The sequence below is a fragment of the Nelumbo lutea genome, chromosome 5, assembly GCF_056320005.1.
Source record: "Nelumbo lutea isolate HS-2025 chromosome 5, American lotus-T2T, whole genome shotgun sequence".
NCBI classification, from domain to species: domain Eukaryota; kingdom Viridiplantae; phylum Streptophyta; class Magnoliopsida; order Proteales; family Nelumbonaceae; genus Nelumbo; species Nelumbo lutea.
Genome location: NC_142688.1, coordinates 12,920,328 through 12,943,744, shown reverse-complemented (window position 1 = coordinate 12,943,744; position 23,417 = coordinate 12,920,328). Strand labels below are relative to the sequence as shown.

The 23,417-nt window shown below is 38.5% G+C and overlaps 1 protein-coding gene across 2 annotated transcripts in view; it reads left to right on the top strand.

Moving 5' to 3' along the window:
* The window catches only part of LOC148850422 (uncharacterized), an 83,645-nt gene extending 60,860 nt beyond the window's left edge, over positions 1 to 22,785 (top strand). The window contains exons 10-24 of one of the 2 annotated variants that reach the window (XM_088946177.1): positions 2,201 to 2,297; positions 9,623 to 9,674; positions 11,763 to 11,864; positions 11,955 to 12,101; positions 12,263 to 12,425; positions 12,536 to 12,766; positions 12,852 to 13,006; positions 14,196 to 14,324; positions 14,442 to 14,559; positions 14,759 to 14,954; positions 15,182 to 15,293; positions 15,383 to 15,537; positions 18,268 to 19,729; positions 21,109 to 21,303; positions 21,870 to 22,785. In XM_088946177.1, coding sequence (XP_088802303.1) covers positions 2,201 to 2,297; positions 9,623 to 9,674; positions 11,763 to 11,864; positions 11,955 to 12,101; positions 12,263 to 12,425; positions 12,536 to 12,766; positions 12,852 to 13,006; positions 14,196 to 14,324; positions 14,442 to 14,559; positions 14,759 to 14,954; positions 15,182 to 15,293; positions 15,383 to 15,537; positions 18,268 to 19,729; positions 21,109 to 21,303; positions 21,870 to 22,340 — 3,785 coding nt within the window. In that variant the 3' untranslated portion in view covers positions 22,341 to 22,785. Of the gene's footprint in view, positions 1 to 2,200; positions 2,298 to 9,622; positions 9,675 to 11,762; positions 11,865 to 11,954; positions 12,102 to 12,262; positions 12,426 to 12,535; positions 12,767 to 12,851; positions 13,007 to 14,195; positions 14,339 to 14,441; positions 14,560 to 14,758; positions 14,955 to 15,181; positions 15,294 to 15,382; positions 15,538 to 18,267; positions 19,730 to 21,108; positions 21,304 to 21,869 lie in introns of both variants that reach the window. The other variant, XM_088946175.1, reaches the window with a different exon arrangement.
* The last annotated feature ends 632 nt before the right edge of the window (positions 22,786 to 23,417 follow it).

Sequence of the window (23,417 nt, the reverse complement as noted above, 5' to 3'; positions counted from 1 at the left end):
GGATAAGCAATAAGTAGTAAACAGTGAGAACAAGCTAGTCATGTTGTTGGATGCACCTGAATCTATCACCCAACAAGGTTCAGTGTTATCTGGGGCTGAGACATGATATGCTGAAGCCTATGTACCTGAATGAGCAAATGCTGAAGTGGGAGTAACAGATGTTATAACTTGTGGCTGAGATAAGGATGCTGAATTGCCAACTTCACTCTCCAACTGAGTTAGAGCAGCCTGGACAACAGCTAAGGTGTCTAGGGATGTGGCTTTTGTGCTAGATGAGGGTGCACCATTAGTAGTAACAGCCACATTGGCATTTCCCCCTTTTGTTTTTGAGCTTTGCTGGAACTAAATGTGGATGTAACTTCCAACAGGTGTGTTTAGTATGCTTTGGTTTCTTGAAGTGTTCACACACTAGCTCCCTCTTATCTTCCTTCTGCATATCCCTCTCCTTGTCACCCCCAAACTTTGGTTTCACTGTTACTAAGGCTGATTCCAATGGCTGATGCTACAACATAACCTTTCTCCTACTTTCTTCACTGTGCACTAAAGAGTATTCTTGCGACAAGGTCACACTTTCTCTGGTGAGGAGTTGTTGTCTCACAATATCATTTTTAGAATTCAGACAAGCTAGGAATTCAAAAACCCTATTAGTTTCAACTTGTTTTCTGTAAGTTTGTGTATCCCTCTGACTTTCCCACTCAATTGTCTCTAGGTGATCAATTTCATGCCACAAGGATTTCAAAGTGGAGAAGTAAACCGAGACTGGTTTCTCTCCTTGCTTAAGGTTGTTTACTTCACATTTCAGCTCATAGGCCCTAGCAACATTAAGTGGTTGGGAGTAGGTTTCTTTCATGATGTCCCAAATCTCTTTAGCAGTTTTTTGCCCACAAGTAATTTCGGCTAATATGAGGCTGCATGGAGTTGCACAGCCAAGTCATAATCAAATAGTTCTGAACCCATCCGGCATAGGTTGGGTCCTCCTTGGTTGGTTCCTTCACATCCCCCAACAAATAGCTCAGTTTTCCTCTATCCCAATAGCCATCATAGCTGACTGAGCCCATTCCAAGTAATTTGATCCGTCAAATTTGACAGTGGTAATCTGAAATGTGTTCTCAGTCATATTACCAGAACCACCAGCCCCCAAAACACTTTCCCCTTGATTTTTAAACTCCATTCCTGCCATCTCTTTCAAGAGATTGATAAAAAAGAAACCCTTTTAGTGCTGAAACAGGTGTAATTGCACCCAGAACTTGCTAACAGCCGGCCTAGAAGGATGAAATAGGTTCAGCAAATCATCTAGAAATATTGGAACAGGTCTAATAGTTTCCCAGAAACCAATATTACTCGGTCTGAAATACTGTAAGAGGTCTAACTATTACCCAGGAATTGACGACAGTGATAAATTTAGGGTTTAAAACTGAGAACTGGACGTAGGTCAAGAGAAAACCCTAAAAAATCAGGAGAAAAAAAAAGAAAACTCCCAGCCACACCTTCTAGATTATTCAAAACAGACTTTGGTTGAAGTTGATCTCAAAAACAAACACAAACTCACTCGGAAAAGCCTGGCCGCCACCTCCAAACCACAGTCTGAACATAATCTTGAACTTTCTTCCTTTTCTCTGATTCTTCCTGATCACTGGACACCCTCCAAGGCTCTACGATCCCTTGGGCATCTGCTGCACTCTGCCAGCAATCTCCAAGAATCAGCTGATTGGCTTATCTCTGCTAAAACTCCCAACCCTAGGAAGTTCTCATGTAGTTGGCCTGATTAGACTCACATGAGAAGCCCAAGGTTGGCTCTGATACCAACTTGTCTAGTAAGACTGCAATCAGTCCTAGTTGTAATGTAAAATAAACAAGATAGAAAGTTGAGAATAAGAGAAGAAGAAGAGAAGATGAAGATAAGACGAAGAGAAGAAAGTCAAAAAGAGTTTGGGTCATGGCTAAGCTTGTCGCCCCACTCAGCTATATATATTAATAGTTTAAACAGGGTAAAAAACCAGAATTACCCCTACTGCTTACATAAGCTAAGAAATAATAGAAACAGATAATAACTACCAACTACCACTAAGTAACATAAATATACAAACAGTAGTGGGGACCACATTATTGTTCTACATCTCTACAGTGTCAATATGCTTTTGATTCTAGCATGTCATTTATTCTTTGTTGAAATAAGCTAATTGCTATATTTGCTTTGCAGCCTCTGTTTTGAAGGAAAAACTTTCATCTTTAGGTTCATCTGGAATTTTAGCTGATCATCAGCTTCAAATGCAATTGCAGGAGCATCACTTAAAGGGGTAAGTTGGGAATGATCTTTTGAATTACTATTAGTGAATTTGTTGTACTAATGCAAATGTCTGTGATATGAACAAGTGCAAAGACTCATGGCTGCATGGAAAGATAACCAAGGTTGCTTAATGACCTATCATGTTCCTTATACAAGGTTTACCAAAAATGCCCTCAACTTGCTATGGGCATTTCCCTATAAAGTTTAATTCTTGAAACCCTTCCTCTTGAAAGACTATCATCTATACACTTGGATGATTTAGGATCCTAATAGAAAAATGGATTCACTGTTGATGCTAGAGATCATGCCACTCCTATCTGGTAGCATAGTCTCTATGGCCCATTGAAGAAAATGTATTAGATAGAGGAAGAGGGTTAGAGCAGTATGCAAAAGAAATTAAGGATCTTGTATTTCATGCAAACATGCAATTTATAAAAATCCTATCAATTGATCTCACTGAAGTGACTAAACTCCTTATCAATGTGAGAACTAAAAGTAAGATAATCTTTATACATATTGTTAGAATTCAGGTCTGCCTTAGAGTTTGGCCTGACTGAGTTCAGTTATGTAGAAGAAGAGAGAATGATAGAGAAAGAGAGAAAGGGAGAAAGAGAGAAGAGAGAATTCTGGTTTGAACCGAAAGAGTCAACATGTACTCTCCCATTCGGCCAGTAAGAATTTATATTAATATTAAAACATAACTGAAAAGACCTATGTGCCCTTACTTAAGTTAAGAGCACATATTTCAACACAACATTACAGATCAGCAACATCAATCAAGGTATAAAGACAGAAATACCCTTATGCTAACACTCCCCCTCAAGCTGGTGAGTATATATCATATACTCCCAGCTTGTTACATATGTAGTCCACTCTTCCCCGACTCAAACCTTTTGTAAATAAGTCAGCCCATTGATTTCCTGTATTAACATGTGGTCACAACTGGAACAAACTGAGGATTGACAACGGGAAGTGGAAGGGGAGGAGGTGATGAGAAGGAAGAAGCATCACCAGACCCCAAAAAGAACGAAGTAGACTCAAAGAAATTGACATCAACACACACAAAGGACCGTCGAGAACCAGGATGGTAACACCTATACCCTTTCTAGGTCTGAGAATAGCCAAGGAAGATGCACTTGAGAGAACGGGCATCAAACTTGTCGTTCCCAGGACCCAGATGATGGACAAAACAGACACACCCAAAAACTCTCGGCGTAAGAGGGAACGGAGACAAAGAGGGAAACAAGACCTGAAACGGAGACTGACCATCAAGGATGAACGTGGGCATCCGATTAATCAGAAAACAAGAGGTAAGCACTACATCACTCCAAAAAGGTTTGGGAACATGCATGTGATGCATTAGGGATCTTGCTGTTTCAAGGAGATGGCGATTCTTTCTCTCAGCCACCCCGTTTTGTTGTGGGGTGTAGGTACACGAGGTCTGATGTATAATGCCGTGTTGGTCCAGGTATTCCTGAAATGATGAGGATAAATGTTCGCGGCCATTATCAGAACGAAAAACTTTGATATGGGTACCAAATTGGTTACGAATTTCAACATAAACTTTTTGGAAAATGGTAAACAATTCACTTCTTTCTTTCATTAAATAGAGCCACGTCATCCTTGAAAAATCATCCACAAAAATGACAAAATATCTGTATCCATTATATGACATTACTTTATAAGGACTCCAAACATCTGAATGAACTAAAGAAAAAGGACTCGACACACGGTTATCAACCCTAGAACTAAAGGGAACACGATGGTGTTTCCCAAACTGACACGACTCACAATCCAAAACAGAAAGCTGACTCAAGGACGGAACCAAGGACTTCAAGATTTTGAGCGACGGATGACCAAATCGGCAGTGCCACTGGAGAGGAGAAAGAGATGACTGGAGAGTTGTTGAAGTTCTACCACCACCACCGTCAAGATAATACAATCCACCTGCTTCATGCCCTCCACCAATCTTCATCCCCGTCTTGAGATCCTAAAAGACACACATAGAAGGATAAAAGGTAATGGAGCCGTTAAGTGATTTAGTCAGCTTACTAACAGACATAAGGTTAAAAGGCAATTTAGGAACATATAGAACTGATGAGAGGGATACAGGATCTAGGTCAACATTACCAACACCACAAATTGAGGATGTGGAACCATTAGCAAGGGTGACAGATTGTGATGTTGAGCAATGAGACAAGGAGGAAAACACACCTGGAGTTCCAGTCATGTGATCGGAGGCTCCAGAGTCAATGATCCAGGGATTGGGTGTAGATGCCAGACAAGCCATACCTGAGTGAGCAAAAGTTGCCGTGTTCTGTTGTGATTGGATAAACCTCTCATATTCATCATGAGGAACACTCACCATCTCCTTCATGGGACTATCTGTGGATGTAGGAGGCAACTGGTCAGATGAATGATTCTCCTGTTTAAAGCTGGAACTTGAGTCACCGGTTGCGGCATGATTGGCCCAGGTTGAGGGAGGACCATGTAAATCATAACAATAGTTGATGGTATGTCCATCCATACCACAATGAGTGCACTTTCTCGGGCCTGAGCTACGTCCTCTACCACGGGCTCCCCCTGAATCTCTGCTCCCAGTACGACCACCACCACGATTATAAGTAGACCCACCATTGCCACTTCGGCCATATGCAGAACCACTACCAACACCACGGCTAGACTGAGCTCCCCGAGCTCCACCTCTACCACCACGGCCTCTCGATGCAGCAAAGGGCGATCTATCTGAGATATTAGAGTTCTCAGTAGATCCGATAGAAATCCTCCGAAGTCAAGCAAATACCTCTTCCAGGGACGGAAGAGCTGATCCCCCTAATATCTGAGCCCGTACTGGTTCATATTCATACTTTAGTCCCACCAAAAATCTAGTCACATCAAGCTGCTCTCTCTGTTGTTGCTGAATCTTGACATCAGAAGTGAGAGGATGATAGACATTCAACTCATTACGTATGTTCCTCATGTTGGCATAGTACTCCTCAAGACTCTGATTGCCCTGTTGCAGATTAAAGTACTCTTGATAAAGCTGATAAACTCTGGTTGTATTGTCCTGCCTCGAATACAATTTTTTCGCATGGTCCCACACGTCTTTGGCAGTATCAAGGAACATGAAGTTCACACTAATCCTGGGTTCCATACTGTTCCACAACCATGTGATGATCTGAGCGTCCTCTTGCTCCCAATCTTCATACTCGTGAGAGTCAGAGGAAGGTTTCTCCTCTCTGATATGTTTTACCTTCTTTTTTGCCTTTAGAAAGACTTCAACGGATTTATCCCAAGGCACATAATTCTCTCCATTTAACTTAATGGAGGTCATCTGAACATTCAGGTAGTCTGTAGGCACCATCACACTAGGTTTATAATCATTACTGTCTCCCATTATGCTATTACCAATACTGCACACTTGCTGAATTCTATTATCACTAAGATCTGCACACTACACACCACTAGGTCACACCTGTCACACTGATTGCAGCACTAATTGTTGCTGGAATGTGTGCTCTTTACACCACAAACCCTGCTCCTACAACTACCTGAAATCTCACCACTATATGATCATATCTCTTCCTTCAACATGCACAAAGAAACTAGCATAAACCCTAGCACTGACTGGCCGAAACACTAGCAAATGATCTGAAACACACCTCCTATTTAATCCATAAACCAGAACTGAAATCTCTTACCTTATCGCTGAAGTAACACCCATGCGAGCAGGAGAGCAGTCCACACACAACAGCCGCTTCACACACAACAGCCACACACAGTTCGGCCCTCTATTCCTCCTCTACTAGGAGAGGGCGATCTCAGAAATCACAGCAACTGACCACATACGACCTGATTGGAGGCATAGAGACCCCTAAGGGAAGAGGGCGATCACTCCTTTTCAGCCCTTTCCCTTATCTCCAATCGAACACGGAAAAAAAAAGGAAAACCCTAGATAGGGTGCGTAGGGAATGAACCCTAGGCAAGCAGAAATCTAGGCAGATTTAACTTGCTCTGATACCATGTTAGAATTCAGGTCTGCCTTAGAGTTTGGCCTGACTGAGTTCAGTTATGTAGAAGAAGAGAGAATGATAGAGAAAGAGAGAAAGGGAGAAAGAGAGGAGAGAATTCTGGTTCGAACTGAAAGAGTCAACATGTACTCTCCCATTCGGCCAGTAAGAATTTATATTAATATTAAAACATAACTGAAAAGACCTATGTGCCCTTACTTAAGTTAAGAGCACATATTTCAACACAACATTACAGATCAACAACATCAATCAAGGTATAAAAACAGAAATACCCCTATGCTAACACATATAAATACCATGGGATGGATTGATCTCCTAAAATCCTTGGAACTTTTTTTCCTGCATACCATCCAAATACCCTTATAAGTGACGGATGGAAGAAATATCTGGAATGGATATGTTCTGTTTGAGAGGAGAGAGGATTGTTGTGGAACTATATGCAAAAAAGAATTCTAGAGCTTGAGAAATTTGTGGATATTGGTTGGATTGTATATGCCTTTTTTTGGAGAAGTAAAATATACTTTTTAAAGGGAGGGAGAGATTTCCAAAAAGCTGTACAAAAGCCAAAAGGGGCAGATGATCTCAAGTATAAGATAGTGTATATCTAACAATGTTTTAAAAACTGGCCCGGAGGCCAAACTGTTTTTGCCTCCAGGTTGCAAGTCACTGGTTTGACCGGTTGGGTTGAATGGTTCAGACCATGCCATGTCAGCGTATATGTATTAAGTATATATATTTTTATATACATATTATATATATATATATATTATATAGTGTGTGTGTGTGTGTGTGTGTGTGTGTGTGTGTGTGTGTAAATATATATTTTAGCAATAAATAATGTATAAATATGTTTTAGATATGTTATATGTATAATTCTATATTTAGTATATGTTTTTTAATTCAGTTTTTTATTTTTTTATTTATCAAAAATATTAAAAATTACAATTTGTGGCAAAAAGGGTTTTTTTTTTCCGTGAAAAATAGCGGGGCAAGGCGTCATGCCTTGGGACTCATAAATCTCAAAAAGTTATCCAAAATAATAAAAAAATCACCCCAATTGGACATTGGAGTGCAAAGTTATGGCCTCCAAAAGTTTGCATGTATTCAGTGTGCAACCCATGGCCCGGTCACTGGGTCGAATGGGTCAATGGTCGAACCGTCTGGGTTGAAACGTTCCTGAACAAGTCAACACTTTTTTACCATCTGATTCCAGTGGTTTGAGAAATGAGAGAAACTAAAGCTTAGGAATTCCTTGTGAGCCTTTGAAGAAAATCACTTTTGGTGGAACTTCAGATCTCTTGAAATCCATCTCCATGCCACTTTTGACTCATTCTGCCCCTCAGCTGATTGAAAGAAGACTTAACAGAGAATCGGCCCAAACTATCACCTATACCGGGCTTGAATTTAATAAGTTTGGAGAACTCCTGATAAGTTCTCAATACGCCCTTCTAGATGCTAGAGCCATAGGCCTGTTGGGGGACTGGGAGAACAAGTCCAGCTCAGTACCTCCATAATTGGCTTTGATTAACTTCACATCATATCTTTTCAAGGCTATCTGTCCATACCCACTTCCCCAATAAGGCTATGTTTAAGGTTTTGAGAGGTCAGATACCGATGCCTCCATTATCTTTGGGTGTGCAATTCTGACTCTATGCCACGAGATGGAACTTCTTTATGTCACATGTATCTTCCCACAGAAAGTCTCTTCAATTTTTGCAATTGGTTTATCATCGAGGCTGGGGCAGTAAATAAAGAGAAATAGTAGATTGGCAAGTTTGATAAAGCACTTTGAATTAGAATTAACTTCCCTCCATTTGAAAGGTAATCTCTTTTCCATCTTGCTAATTTATTTTGGAAACATTTAATGAGTGGATTCCAAATCCCCTTGGATTTTGTAGTTTGCCCCTAAAGGAAGTCCAAGGAATTTGGGAGGAAGAGAGCAAACTTTGCAGTTTGCACCCCAAAGTTTCAGCTAGATCATTTATATGGGGCATCTCACCAATTGGGATCAGTTACTCTTTCTGTAGCATTTAGCACTGAGTAATATTCTGAGTTTGTTAATTTTAAAATGATTCATTCTTTATTTCTTATTTCAATGAATCATTATCTTATGTTGAGGTTCATAAGAAAATTTGCCTCTTTCTTTTTTGAGAAGAGGTAAAGTATTGATTCATTAAAAAAGAAAAAAGGAAACCCATGTACAACCAGAAGCTATACAATGGGGAATACAACATAAACATTAGGCCACTATCCCATTTGTCATTACAACAAGGTTTTCAAAAAGAAAGAGAGAACTAAGGGGGGCATTGTTTCTTGATAGATGTGCAGATGACCAGGATAGCAGTTTCCCAACTATTTTTTGCCACACTTCTTCTTCTTGACAGCCTTTACTTCGAAAAATTTGCCTCTTTCTTTTCTGATAAATTGTTATTTGCTCATTTCAATGATCAGCCACTTCTTTTATTTTTCAAGTTCTCTCTCTCTCTCTCTCTCTCTCTTGTCTTGCAAAGAGAATCTAAGAATATATGGATAAAAGGAATAGTTTCAATGTATAGTAGTTGTGTAAATATTTTAGCTTATCAGGGGCATTTATTAATACTCAAAATATATTACCCATGATCAACAATTGGGAGCAAAATCAGCCTTGCTGATTTTTCCATGCAATCTGGTCTTGCCCTGTATATGTGATAGATATTCCAACAACAAAAGGATAAAGGCCTTTTCAGCCAAGGGAAATCACTTGATGCATCCTTCCCCTTCAATTATGGGTGATGTGGTTGGAGAGAGCATTGATTTTTGATAAGAAGCTCTATTTTGAAGAGGAAATCCCAGAGAATGTAGTAGCCATATCGTGCTCCCGGTTTTTGTTTCACACCAGTTACAGTGACATTCATCAGAACCTGTTCTTTCCTTTATGGCCAGAAGTATTTTCTTTTGTGTCTTTTTGAGGTTTTTAATGTCCTCTGTACATCTGTCAATATACATAAGTCATGCTGTACATTTGGCTGCTTTGTTGTAGTGTCCAGTATAAATAGTTTACAAAATTTGACTCCATATTTTGAAAGTTTGAATTGTGTTCAGATGTAATTCTATACCCTGAAAGTTCGCATTATGTCATGATTCTTATGATTCAGTTATTAAACATGTGACATTTTGTTTCTTGTTGTTTGTGTGGCATTGTTTACAATAACATGTTTTTCTTATGATCTTCTATTGGAATGACATTTGTTTTTTGTTTCAACCATTTTTTATTTGGAGATTCTTATTATTTTACCATGGTGATAATGTATTCTCCTTATGACAGCCAAAGTCAGCTTACTATATCAGATATTGCACGGAAGGCATTTCTCCACAGTGTATGTTCCTCTTGTTCCAAATGCTATTCTTCTGAACTGAAATATGGATATGAAAGTGAAGCTTATATGTAGTAATGCTGTAACAGCATAAGCATGGTTGTAGAATCTCCTAGTCAAGCTCTGGCACAGACCTGGCCAGATATGTGGAGAGTTGCTTGTTGGTTATGGTTACATCTGTTGACTAGTTGATTCACTAGTCAGTTGAATGCCATTCCAATTGCATGATTGCATCACTAATTGGTCAAGTAGGATTACTGTTCAACCAATAGTTGTTTAAAGCTTTTTTTTTTTTTTATTTGTGTTTGTCTCTGATTATTTAAAACAATATATGTTATGATTTTATTTTGCTTTAAGTATTTGTGATTGGACATGATTGATTGATGGCATATAAAACAACATAGAATAAAAGATGAAAGTGGAGCAAATACAAAGGCTTAAATCCCTATCCTAGTCTATCCACCCTAACTTTACAATGTTTGCAAAAGAAAGACCATAAACTAAATGGTCAATATCATTCTTTTAGTGCATATTTCTAGTCTGTATTATTTTATTTATGGGATAGCATCACTATCTTAAATTTAGAAGAAATCTTTTTTTTTTCCTTTTATTTTTGGTAATCAGTCAGCACCTATGCATTGACTAGTCAGTTTTCATTCTCTAACATGCATTGTTTCCTTGCAATGCCCCAATTGGTGAGAAGATGAAGGAAAGTTGATTGAGATGGTTTAATCATGTGCTGAATGACCAATGAGTGCACCAGTGAAGTTCCTTGGTGCAAATAAAACTCTCTAAAGAAAAGGGGAAAGTCAAAGAAAGTGTGGCTGAAGTGGTAAGAAATGATTTAAGGACTTCCAATTTAACTGAAAAAATGGCTCTCGACAGAGCAAAATGGTGGGACAGGGTTTGTGTAACTGACCAGAAATAGTTGGGATTTAGGTTGCATTAAGGCCTTGTTCGTTTACAATTTTGTAACTTACCCAGGTAAATGTTTCCTGGGTAACATCCGGGTAAGTTCACTTACCCATGTTCTTTTGATTCCTAGGTAAGTAATATAATTACCTTTTTACCCATAAAAAGATAATGTCAAAATGGGCAAACTTGTCCCATTATGTTTTATAATTTTTTCCCCCAGGTGGGAAAATTACTTAGCCACCTGGAGATGGGTACCCAGGTAAGTGAGGCTCTCTTTACCCATTGACCAACTCCACCCCACCCCACCCCATTTACCGGTAAACAAACAGGGCCTAAAGGCCAAAAGTCATTATCCTATGGTAGTCCTGGTTATATGGGATCTTGGTAGGAGTAAACTGGATACTGACCTACTCTTTGACATTTGTTTGGCGCTAAAGTGGCTTCTGTCAGATTTCAACCCATATTCCCATGCTTAAGTAGTTATTATTGGCATAATCTTCTGGTAGGGTATATCATCCCTTCAAATAGTCCTCTGTTCTGTTGTTTCCAAATTTCCTAACAAATTGCAAAAGTAATTGCTCACCAATGAATTGGGATCCACAGCTGGGATGACAGATGAACTAGCAAAGCAAGGTGTTTCAAGGGGTCATTTGTATTGGGGCCAAGTTTAATAGGGATTGTTCTTTACTTGGAGGTTAGCTGAGGCTAGCCTCCTGCTTTGATGTACTTACATTTTACTCCTAATTAATAAAATTCAGTGGTGTTACTCATCAGAAGAAAAAGGCTCACAAATGAATCCTTGCTTAGTCATCGACTAATGTTTTTGGCCAAGCTTCAATTATATCATTAGCAGTGCTCAGGTTGAGCTGCACCACAAAAGAAAATAAAAATTTTAATTGTTGTATCATGTTGTAATAGCTGAGTTATTACTTATTACAATCCAACAAAAGCTAGAAACTTACAATTCTGTTCTATGCTAAATTTGATTCATGAAATCTATGTGGCTCAAGTGCTATGTAACTTAATGTGATGTGATACTTCTAAATACTCCCTATTATTTTTTTAGAACCCATAGACCATAACTTAATTTTTACTGCTCATTAATTTTGTTTAAGTTCAGTGTTCTTCTCAGTTTGATAGCTATTGACCCATTTAGTACATGTGTTCTCTTTATAGCATTTCATGGAAGGTCATGCCAATATTGCTCCAATATCTCGGCTGCCTCTCATATCTATTTCAGATGCTAGCTATCTTCTGAAGGACATGCCTGTTTGCCAGGTATTCTGGAGGATTACAAATCTTGGTTCTGATACATCTGTTCTTTTGTCCTAATTTTCTCTAAAATGGTGTTACTAATTGCACTTGCAGCCATTCCATTTGGAGCTGAATTTCTTCAATAAAGAGAACCGAGTTCTTCATTATCCCGTGAGGGTATTTTATGTGGATGGCATTAACCTTATGGCATATAATCTTTCTACTGGATCAGATAATATGTACAAGAAGCTTTATTCCTCGGTACTGGAAAGAAGTGCTATTTTTCTTGCCAATTATATTTGATGTAGTAATGAAAATAAATGACAATGAGATACTTTTCTTGGTGAGAGTGGTATACTATTAGAACCCGTGAGTGGATTACTTGTATATCTTAGTAGGATGATGTATTTTCTGTTTTTCAGATTCCTGGACATGTAGAATACCATCCAAAAAAACTGCTATATAGTACAAAGCAGCATTTATTTCTTGTTGTTTTCAAGTTCAGTGGTGCTACAAGTGAGGTTGTTCTTTATTGGGAAAAAACTGATTTTCAGTTGGCTAACAGCAAAGGAAGCACAATAAAAGGTCTGTTTTTTTTTTTTCAAATTTTATACTCTCTCTCTGTGAGTGTCTGTGGCTGTGCATATTTGTGTTTTCACTAAGTACCCTTAACTCTTGTTGTTTGTGTTCTATAGGTCAAGATGCAGCATTCATTGGCCCTAATGAGAATCAGTTCGTGATTCTTGATGATGATAAGACCGATCTGGCTCTGTACATTCTTCCAGGGACAACTTCACAAGAAAGTGTTGAAAATAATGGAACACACGAACCAGACTCATCTTCTGATACAACTGTTGGTTCAATTCGTGGTCCATTGCAGTTCACTTTTGAAACTGAAGTTGATCACATCTTTTCTACACCACTAGGTAGTGTAAGAAAAAGCTTCTCCATGTTTTATAGCTTTGCAGTTGATATTCAATGCATGCTGATGATTGTTTTCCTTTATTGTAGAATCAACTGTCATGTATGCCTGTGGTAGCAGCCATATTGGGTTAGCAAAGTTGATTCAAGGATACCGCCTTTCAACTGATGGTGGCCAACATATATCAACAAAAACTGAAGGGAAAAAGTCAATCAAATTGAAAGCAAATGAGATTGCACTCCAGGTAAATGGTTCTGCTCTAATTTCAAGTATTCACTGGGTTTATTTTTGAAGGTGTAATGACCAGTACAAATTGAAGGGGGGGGGGGGGGGAAGGAAAGGGTATCTGCTCTTGGATGGTTTTTCTCCTCAGAGCTGATAAAGTCATGCATTTGTCAGTGTACAACGCACTTATTTCAAAGTGTAGCATTTATTAGGATAATAACGCCATCATAATCTCTAAGGAGAGGTGATGCAAAATAAAAGGTTTATTTTTCTCTTCTCATTGCTGTAGTTCCAGAGCCTAACCTTGTCTTCCTTTAACCATCCCACTACTATCTCAGAATCCCCTTCTATGACCAGCTTATTTATATTCAGGTCCCTAACTCTCATTAAACTGCTGCTCTTAAACACAACATAATTTTTCCCCTTTAGTTGGGAGAAAGTGAGAGTAAAATAGACTTGTAATTTTCAGTCACCAGTGTTTCTTTAGTACCCAATAAAGTGACCCAAATCCTAGAGATGTAGGGAGAGAAAAATAAATATTGTATTAGGCTCACCTCAAACCTGCATAAGAAACAAATATGGAGTGAAAAGAACCAAGTTGATATTCAGCTTTAGTCAAGATTCAAAATATCAATACACCCGATACGCTGGTAGAGGCGTATCGGTGGTTTTTTTAGTTTTTTTTCAAATCCGGTTCAGAGGGGCCGGTTTAAGGTCTGTCCACCCCTGAACTGGTCAAAACTCCGATACACCCTCTGTAGGGGCATATTGGGAAGCTCCCGATACAATATGTATCAGCCGATGCGGGCCAATACGTATCGGTACTTTGAACCTTGTCTTTAGTGCATGTGACATGTTAATTTTGTGGGTGGATCATCTCCCAACAAAAGGCCCTAATTTTAGTAGTAGACAATGCTAGATTGCCTTGACTGGAAATACCAAGAGGGATGAGGTACTAGTATCAAGAGTTTAAAAGGTATGAGAGAAGAGGAGCAGGAGAAGCAGCTATTGGACTCAAAGGGCCACATTATTCCATCTCAAAGTAAAAAGAGGAAGATGTTCCATGGTTTGAACCTAGGTTGTACAGAGCAATTTGTCTCTTATTGTAGCTTGAAGTTCATATTCCTAATATTGCATTAAAAATTGCATGGAAGAATATCAGAGCTTTTCTGATTAATACTATTGTACTTTTAAATTGGGTTTTACAGGTCCACTGGCAAGAAACCCTTAGAGGCCAGGTTGTGGGAATACTGACTAGCCACAGGGTGCTAATTGCTTCTGCAGATCTTGATATATTGGCAAGCAGTTCTATGAAGTTTGATAGTGGACTTCCTTCAATATCCTTAAAAAAGTGAAACTTTTTTTCTGAAGAGCTTTTTTCTTATCTATTTAATCACTTTTTGTCCACATGAAAAGGTTTCATGTCATTGTCTAAATGCTTAACTTATGTCTACTTTAGATCCCTTTTATGGGTTGGGCCTGCACTTGTTTTTTCAACTGCAACTGCAATTAGTGTTCTTGGATGGGATGGCAAAGTCAGGACCATTCTCTCAATTAGTATGCCTTATTCAGGTGATTTTTTTTCCTCGTCTTCCCTTCCCTTCTTTTCCCTTTTCCAATGGTTGCTCAGATCCTTCACAATTTTTTGTGGTTTCACAGTATCCCAGTAGTGTTTGGGAAGATATATATGCCATAAATTGTGATGCTCAAATTTGTCTTTTTTCAAAATATTTTTTTGAGTCATGAGGATGAACTGGTTCTATGGATGCAGTTTTGGTTGGTGCTTTGAATGATCGATTATTGCTTGCAAATCCAACGGACATTAATCCTAAACAAAAGAAAGGGATTGAGATAAGGAGCTGTCTTGTTGGCCTTCTTGAACCTCTTCTTATTGGTTTTGCTACAATGCAGAAACATTTTGAACAGAAGCTTGACTTATCAGAAATTCTTTACCAAATAACATCAAGGTTTTCTCCTGTTCCTACTTAAATAGGCAATGTATTTATATTCATAAAAAAAGGCAATGTATCTATCTTTCCATTTGTAACAGTTCTTCTGAACTTTCACAATTTTGAGTTGCTGCATTAAGTTTAGATTTCTGTCTCTACTTCATTCTGTTTTGGATGAATTCATGCTTTACAGTTGGGATATTTCTGCATGTGAATTCTTACATTTGTTCATTGTGTAAATGTAGATTTGATAGCTTGCGCATTTCTCCAAGGTCTCTTGATATTCTTGCTAGTGGTTCTCCTGTCTGTGGAGATCTTGCTGTATCACTGTCCCAAGCAGGTCCACAGTTTACTCAGGCGAGTTACTGTTATCAGTTGTTCTATTCATTCTTGCATTCCTATTTCTCCTAACTCACCGTCTTTCCTGAATGTTACTTCAATTGTAGGTGTTGCGGTGCATCTATGCAATCAAAGCCCTCCGTTTCTCTACAGCTTTGTCAGTTTTAAAAGATGAGTTCTTGCGTTCAAGAGATTATCCACAATGTCCTCCTACTTCTCATTTGTTTCACCGGTTTCGACAATTGGGATATGCTTGTATCAAGTAAGTGTGAAAAACCAAATTTAAAAGGAAAAAAGATTTTTTTTTTTGAGAATGTACGACAAACCTGATGATGAAATTAGATCAATTCTCTTTTGTACTGCTTATATGAAGCTGATGTTGATATTACAAACCTGATGATGGAATTAGATCAAAACTCTTTTGTTCACTGCTTAGAATTCGTCTCAGATTTGAACATTTACCTAATTATGAAGTTAGATCAAATGCCTTGTCTTCCCCTCGTACAAGTCCTTATTCTTGCACCTCTTTGTATTGAGTTATGTTGATTACCAATTATTTGGACTTACACGCTTTCTTGCAGATCGGTTAAATCTGGCATGTATTTGGATCTGTGATGCACTATTATTAGGGGTGCAAGTTGGATACCTGACTTGAGGAATTTACACAGCATCAAGCTCAGACCCTTGGGCTGGGCCCATCCAAATTTTAACAAATGCTCAACCTGAGCCCACCCAAGTTGCAGCCCTAACCATTAATGAGTGGGGTGCAATGAAAATTTGATCAAGGTTCTCCACGTTCATACACAGTAAACTTATGAATCCTCCTTAGGGAATTATATCAAGTTAAACTTTATAGATGTTTCTTAGGTAACCAACCTTGGGCCTTAAGGGATCAGGTAGGTATTTAAATCTAACAATTGTGTGTTTTTCCAGTTTTACTTGAGATTGTCGAGTTCAGGGGATTCAGCAAGAGCCCAACAAATTTATATCAGTTTAGATTTATTTGATCATGTAACAACACCAGCAAGTTTAAAGGAAAGTAGAAAAGAGGAAAATACAACAAAGAAGAGGCAAAGAATTACAAGAAACTACTTTTTTTATCGATAACAGAAAATTTTATTATGATATAAATAGATTATACTGGAGAGATACAAGCTATTAATATACAAGAGATATCCAATGAGTACACAGCAGTGTTTTAAAAACCAACCCAGAGACCAAACCGTTTTTTCCCCTGGTTGACCATCCAAGTCGGACAGGTCAGACCATGCCACGTCAGCCATATGGAAATTCAAATATATATATATATATATATATATATATATATATATATATATATAGTGTGTGTGTGTGTGTGTGTGAACATGTATTGTATTAATAAATAACATATAATTATGTTTTATATGTAATATATGAAATATTTTATATTTAATTTATGTTTTTAAATTCAGTTTTAAATTTTTTTATTTGTAAAAAATATTAAAAATTACAATTTGAGGCCGAAAAAGGGGTTTTTTTTGGAAAAAATAACGGGGCAAAGTTATGGCCTCTTGAACTTTGCATACACAGTTAGTATGCAACCCGCAACCTGGTCATCGGGTCAAATGGGTCAACAGTCCAACCGCCCGGTCAGACGGGTTTTGACCAAGTCAACGTTTTTTTTTTACCTTCTCCGGGTTTTACTCAAACCAGACCTAGAATCTTGACTGGGTGACAATTCGAGCGGTTCAACCGGCCACGTCAAGCGGGGCGGGTTGAAAACACTGGCGCACAGACCCTACTGCGTACTGCCTCTCCTTAAACAAGCTATTATTTACAATTGAACCCAAAAAACATTAGCCAGACCATTAGCAGGCCTTTGTACCCACTGAATTCATAGTTGGATACTTCTTGAAAACCATTTGAATTGTTTCATTAGATTCCTATAAATCCAAAATACCTTTTCCTCCTACTTAAGGAAAGCGAAAGAAGGGTCAAAATAGGGGTGGAGGGAACTGAATAATATTGTAGCATTGTTGCACTACTGGAATAGAAAATTGATGTACTTGATTGATTATTCTTTAGTGTTGGGCCTTTACGGAATGTTGGGGTTGAATCATAGTACCTTGTTTTTCTTTTCTTTTCTTTTACTTCTGTTTTTTCTTCAGAAGTGCTTGTTTTTGACCCATTATCAGAAGTTTCTCTTGTCGAGGCTGGGCGTCAGGGGGCTCCTTGTCTCCTAGTCACCTAGGCGGGCGCCTAGGCGATGGATTTTTTTATGTAGAAAACATAGATCCTAGACCATAGCCATATTTCCTTAATAATTATTCATAGTTTTCATAAGAAAAGTATAGAGTTCATGCTAAAATATAGAAAATCAACATATTCATGAGAAGAAAAAAAAAAAAGAAGGAAAAGAAAATTCAAAAAATATAGGGGCTGAACCTTATTTTTGTTATAGGAAAAGAAGAAAAGAAAAAGTAGTAGTAGTAGTAGTAGTAGTAACACACAAAATGAATATTATAGTTTAATAATGCCTATTTTATAGTAGTAGTAGTAACACACAAAATGAATATTTTAGTTTAATAGTGCCTATTTTATAATTATAATGTCAAAAAATAAAGAATAAAAAAGTATTTTACAATACATAGTACAGTTCCTTTTTAATCTTTGGCACTAAATGTGCATGTATGATATATAATATACACATTTTTTCCCTAGAAATTTATTTCTCTGACATATTTCAGATGTGAGCAATGTAATACTCAATATTGTTGAATACGATTTAAGAACTTGTGGATGCTGTGACCCCAAAATTTTACATTCTTGCAATAGCAACATCAAGGTAAATGCTATTTGGTATGTGAACCTGTATGTAAACATTACTATGCTTCTAGAAGTGCAGTCAGTTGAACTTGTAAATTATCTCTGGGTGGTAAGGAACAGTTGCAAATTCTTTTTTTTCTTTATGATCAGTGCCTTTTTAATTATAGTTCACTCAATGGAATTGCAGGTATGGTCAGTTTGACAGTGCAAAAGAAACTTTTGAGGTTATTGCAGATTATGAAAGCATGCTTGATCTATTTATATGCCACCTTAATCCCAGTGCCATGCGGCGTCTTGCTCAAAAATTAGAAGATGCTGATGCTGACTCAGAATTGAGGCGCTATTTTGAAAGGATTTTACGGGTCCGTTCAACTGGATGGACACAGGGTATTTTTGCCAATTTTGCTGCTGAAAGTATGGTTCCTAAAGGGCCAGAATGGGGTGGTGGAAACTGGGAAATCAAGACTCCCACTACCATGAAGGATATACCTCAGTGGGAGTTGGCAGGAGAAGTAATGCCATACATGAAGACAAACGATGGTACCATTCCATCTATCATCCCAGAACATATTGGTGTCTATCTGGGTGTAATTAGAGGAAGGGGCAATGTGATAGAAGTAAGGGAAGATAGTTTGGTTAATGGATTCCGAGCACCTGCAGCTAAACCTGTATCCAGTAAGCTCAATGGTATGGCTGATGGAGATGCTAAGTTGGGTTCCTTGGCTGGTTTGGAAACCCTTAACAAGCAATTGGCAGGCAACACTGCTGCAGATGAGCAAGCAAAAGCTGAAGAAGAATTTAAGAAATCACTATATGGTGCTGCTGCTGATGGTAGCAGCAGTGATGAGGAGGGAGTATCAAAGGCCAGAAGGATCCGCATACAGATACGAGACAAGCCAATTGCATCTACCCCAGTGGATGTCAATAAGATCAAAGAAGCCACCAAGCAGTTGAAACTTGGTGAAGGGTTGGGTCCACCCATTAGTAGGACCAAATCTTCAGATTTTGCAATGGTTTTGTCCCAACCAGGTCCTGCAACCACTGCAACTGTGACACCTCCTGTTTCTTCTCCTGCTGATCTATTTGGAACTGATTCGTTGGTACAACCTGCAAAAGTGGGACAAGTAACCCCAACAGTTATGGGTGTGGGAGTTACTGCTGGACCTATCCCTGAGGACTTTTTCCATAATACAATATCATCCCTTCAGGTTGCAGCCTCTTTACCTCCTCCTGGGGCATATACGACAAGGTCGGATCAAAATTCTCAAGGGCTTGACATGAACAAGGTACCCAACCAAGTTAATGCAGCTGCTGATATAGGCCTTGCAGATGGAGGAGTGCCCCCCCAGGCAACTCAACAGCCTGCTATCCCACTTGAGTCCATTGGCCTGCCAGATGGTGGTGTGCCACCACGGGCAACTCAACAGCCTGTTATCCCACTTGAGTCCATTGCGCTGCCAGATGGTGGTGTGCCACCACAGTCCATGGGCCAGGCTGGTCTCCCTCCACAATCCCCGGCTCCAGCTGTGCAGACTCCAATCTCTTCACAGGCGCTTGATCTGAGTGTTCTTGGTGTACCGGGATCTGTCATTGCCGGAAAACCTCCTGCCCGCCCCACTTCTCCTCCTGCTGTTGTGCGCCCTGGACAAGTAAGTTATTTTTTGATCGGAACCCTGGAGAAGTAAGTTATACTAGAGAAAAAGATGAAATCAACAACTAAAGAGAAAGTAGAGAGAGGGAAATCTTAAATATTTCACATCCACAATAAACTACAGTTTTAGGCCACACTTTTCTGCTATGGAAACTTTATTACAGTTAAAATCATCTTGAAACAAGTGACAATGGGATAATTGTTGTTAACTGTAACCAATAATGAATAAGATACTCTCATTGTATCCTCTCTAGAGGCTTAACCAAGTGCATTGCTAGGTCTCCCTCTTATAATTTTTCTAAAATTAATTTTCTTTAATTCCATAAAGGAGATATTTCATAGTTTTTTTACTAGACCCATGCTTTTCCTAAGGTTAGACTTCAAAAGTGAAACATATATCTACATAAAGTCCATGAATGTTTCTTGTTTTCATAATTGTTTGAATTGGTATCACAATGTCACAGGAATGTTTCTTGTTTTCATACATAAAGTCCATGAAAGAAAGTTTCTCTTTTCTATGGGAATATAAATTATGTTGAACTTTAAAATGCTTTTTTAAGAAAAGTAGGAAAATTTATGGAATACCTGAGCGGATATATAATATGTTTAAGAATGGTATTGGAATATCTTCCTGAACATCTATGTGAATATTGTTTAAATTTCAAATTCCTTGTAAATACTATGAGATATTTTGTTTTGATCCAGTAATCATTTAAAATGGATTTTACTTTCAAATCAAAATTTATCTACCATACTTAAAACTTCAGACAGAAAATTACAGGAAACATCACAAACCTATCTTGGTACACATGCTATAGCTTTCTTTTTAAAATATAAAATAATATCAAAACCATAAATTTGCATAATTGATAATAACCTTTTTTGTCTTTGAAGGGCTTTTTCATGGTTTGAATTATGAAAATATTTTAAACTCGTTTAGCATTTTCTATGATTTGCTAGGGCGAGGTTTAGAATTCCAATTTAGTTCAAGTAGAGGAGAGAAGAATATCCCATGTTTCCAGAAGACTTAATGTGTTGCTGATGAAACAAAAACATAGTTTGCCTTTGACATTTTCAACCTTAACAGTTCCTAAACACACTTGATTGATTCTCCCCCTCTTTGGAAATACTCCTATAATAGACATTTTGCTGAGTTAGCACCATCAAGGTTTAGCTTGATATCATTCATCATGAGAAAAAACACAAACAAGTTTTGCTAGGTAGCAATAACCTAGAGTAATAAGGGAAGTAACGCATAGGGAGTTGAACCTATCTGAGCCCATCTTGAACAACTGGAACCATCTTGTTATTGGGCTGAAACTCTTCTGTTATCTGTTCTGTTTTGTTGGTTTCAATCTTGCTTCTTTTCTTTCACAGGTTCCTCGTGGGGCTGCTGCTTCAGTATGCTTTAAAACTGGACTTGCACACCTTGAGCAGAATCAACTTCCAGATGCACTTTCTTGTTTTGATGAAGCTTTTCTTGCACTGGCCAAGGACCAGTCTCGTGGAGCTGACATTAAAGCTCAAGCCACCATCTGTGCTCAATACAAGATTGCAGTTGCTCTACTTCAGGTATTGTCATGAAAGCCCAGGTTGGGTGGGGGGGGGGGGAATAAAAAGAAAAAGTGCACTAAATGACCTGATGATGCTACTTAAAGGCATTTGTAACTTGTCTAAAGGGAACCCCAGTGCATGAAGCTCCCACCAATGCGGGGTCTGAGGAGGGACAGGTGTATGCAGCCTTATATACAGAGGCTGTTTCCAAGATCTGAACCCTGGTCACCCAGGCTGCAATGGACTCTTTTGTAAAATTACATTGAAAAATCCAGGAGAAAAGTAGACCAGATGGATTGGTCATCTAGTTAATCTGTTTTCTGGGCTTAGTAGGACTCAGTTTGTATTTAAATAAAGTCTAGATCCATATTCTTCTTTATTTGTGCCACGCACAAAGCCTGGGTAGTAATCAAATAGAAATCAGACAAGAGTAGCCGATTTTTAGAGATTCCTGCCACATAATCTTGTATTGGTTGACATCCACAGATCGCTACTTAGGAGATCATGTCCGATGCCTTAAACTTGATATTTTTCATGCATAATTTATTATGATAAGAAAGCTAACCACCTGTTCTCCATCGTAGGAAATTGGACGGCTGCAGAAGGTACAAGGACCTAGTGCAATTAGTGCAAAAGATGAAATGGCAAGACTCTCCCGCCACCTGGCTTCCTTACCACTTCAAACAAAGCATCGAATAAACTGCATAAGGACTGCCATAAAACGGAACATGGAAGTGCAGAACTATGCTTATGCAAAGCAGATGCTCGATCTCCTCCTGTCAAAAGCACCACCTAGTAAGCAAGATGAGTTGAGGAGCTTGATTGACATGTGCATTCAGAGGGGATTGTCCAACAAGTCCATTGATCCATTAGAAGATCCTTCCCAATTCTGTGCTGCCACGCTCAGCCGCCTGCCAACCATTGGACATGATGTTTGTGATCTCTGTGGGGCTAAATTTTCTGCCCTTTCAACTCCTGGCTGCATCATTTGTGGTATGGGGAGCATTAAAAGATCGGACGCTTTGACAGGGCCTGTTCCTTCACCTTTTGGTTGATATCAAACTTCAAACTATACCATTTAGGACCAAATTCCCCATTGGTCGACAGGTATTTGAGCCAAAAAGAATTTTCCAGCACGAAGCCACCATACGAATCGAATTAATCTTTTGGGGATCCCGAATGGTTACAATTTGTTTTTTTTTTTCCTTGCATTTTATTTTTCTGGCGTGGGGGTGGATGTGGTTGAGAGACTTAGGCTTATTAGTTCTGTAATATATCGCGGTTTTGAGTTGTGGTTTTATTTTTGTTTATCCTTTTTCTCTTGTATATTTTAATATTTTAATTGCTTAACTAGGCCTTCGGAAAGACTAAAGAACGGGTATGTCATTTGCTGCCTTGTTTGTAAGTTGTAAGTTGTAACCTATGCACGAGTGGATAAAATGGTCTTCCATAGGTGCAATAAAATGGTTTTACATCCTGTGAGATCGGCGATTGCCATTCCATTTTCTCCAAATTAAGAGGCTGTTTGGTACTGAGGTCATTTATTTAATAAATTTATCTTGAAAAACCAAAAAAAAAGGTTGATAAACTTTTTTTTATGTTACAGTTAGGTGTCATTAAGCTCCACATGAGCTGAACTTAAATAAACACCTTAGTGCAAGATTCAAAGTATCAATATGTATTGGCCCATATCAGCCAATATGTATCGTATTGGGAGATCGGTTTGGGGGTGGACGGACCTTAAATTGTCCCCTCTGAACTGGATTTGAAAAAAAAAAACTAAAAAAACTACTGATACGCTGGGCATATTGATATTTTGAACCTTAATGTTGGAGGAAATTTCAAAATTGGAGTGGCCATTTCTATTCCGATTCCAACTGTAGTGGAATCAAAATCTCACTCACATTCCTGTTAGAATGGCATTCTCCCATTTGAGGGAATGACCATTCCCTGCCCCTCCCTTGGGAATAAAATCTCACTCGTATTGATTCCAACTCCTGTCTGAATCAAGACCGGATTTAGTAGGTATAACATAGGAAGCACGTTGAAAGTTGTCATTAATCTTTTCCAATGATAGGTTGGGGGTATTTTAACGGATAGGTGTCAATTTAATGTGCTTACAATGTCATGCC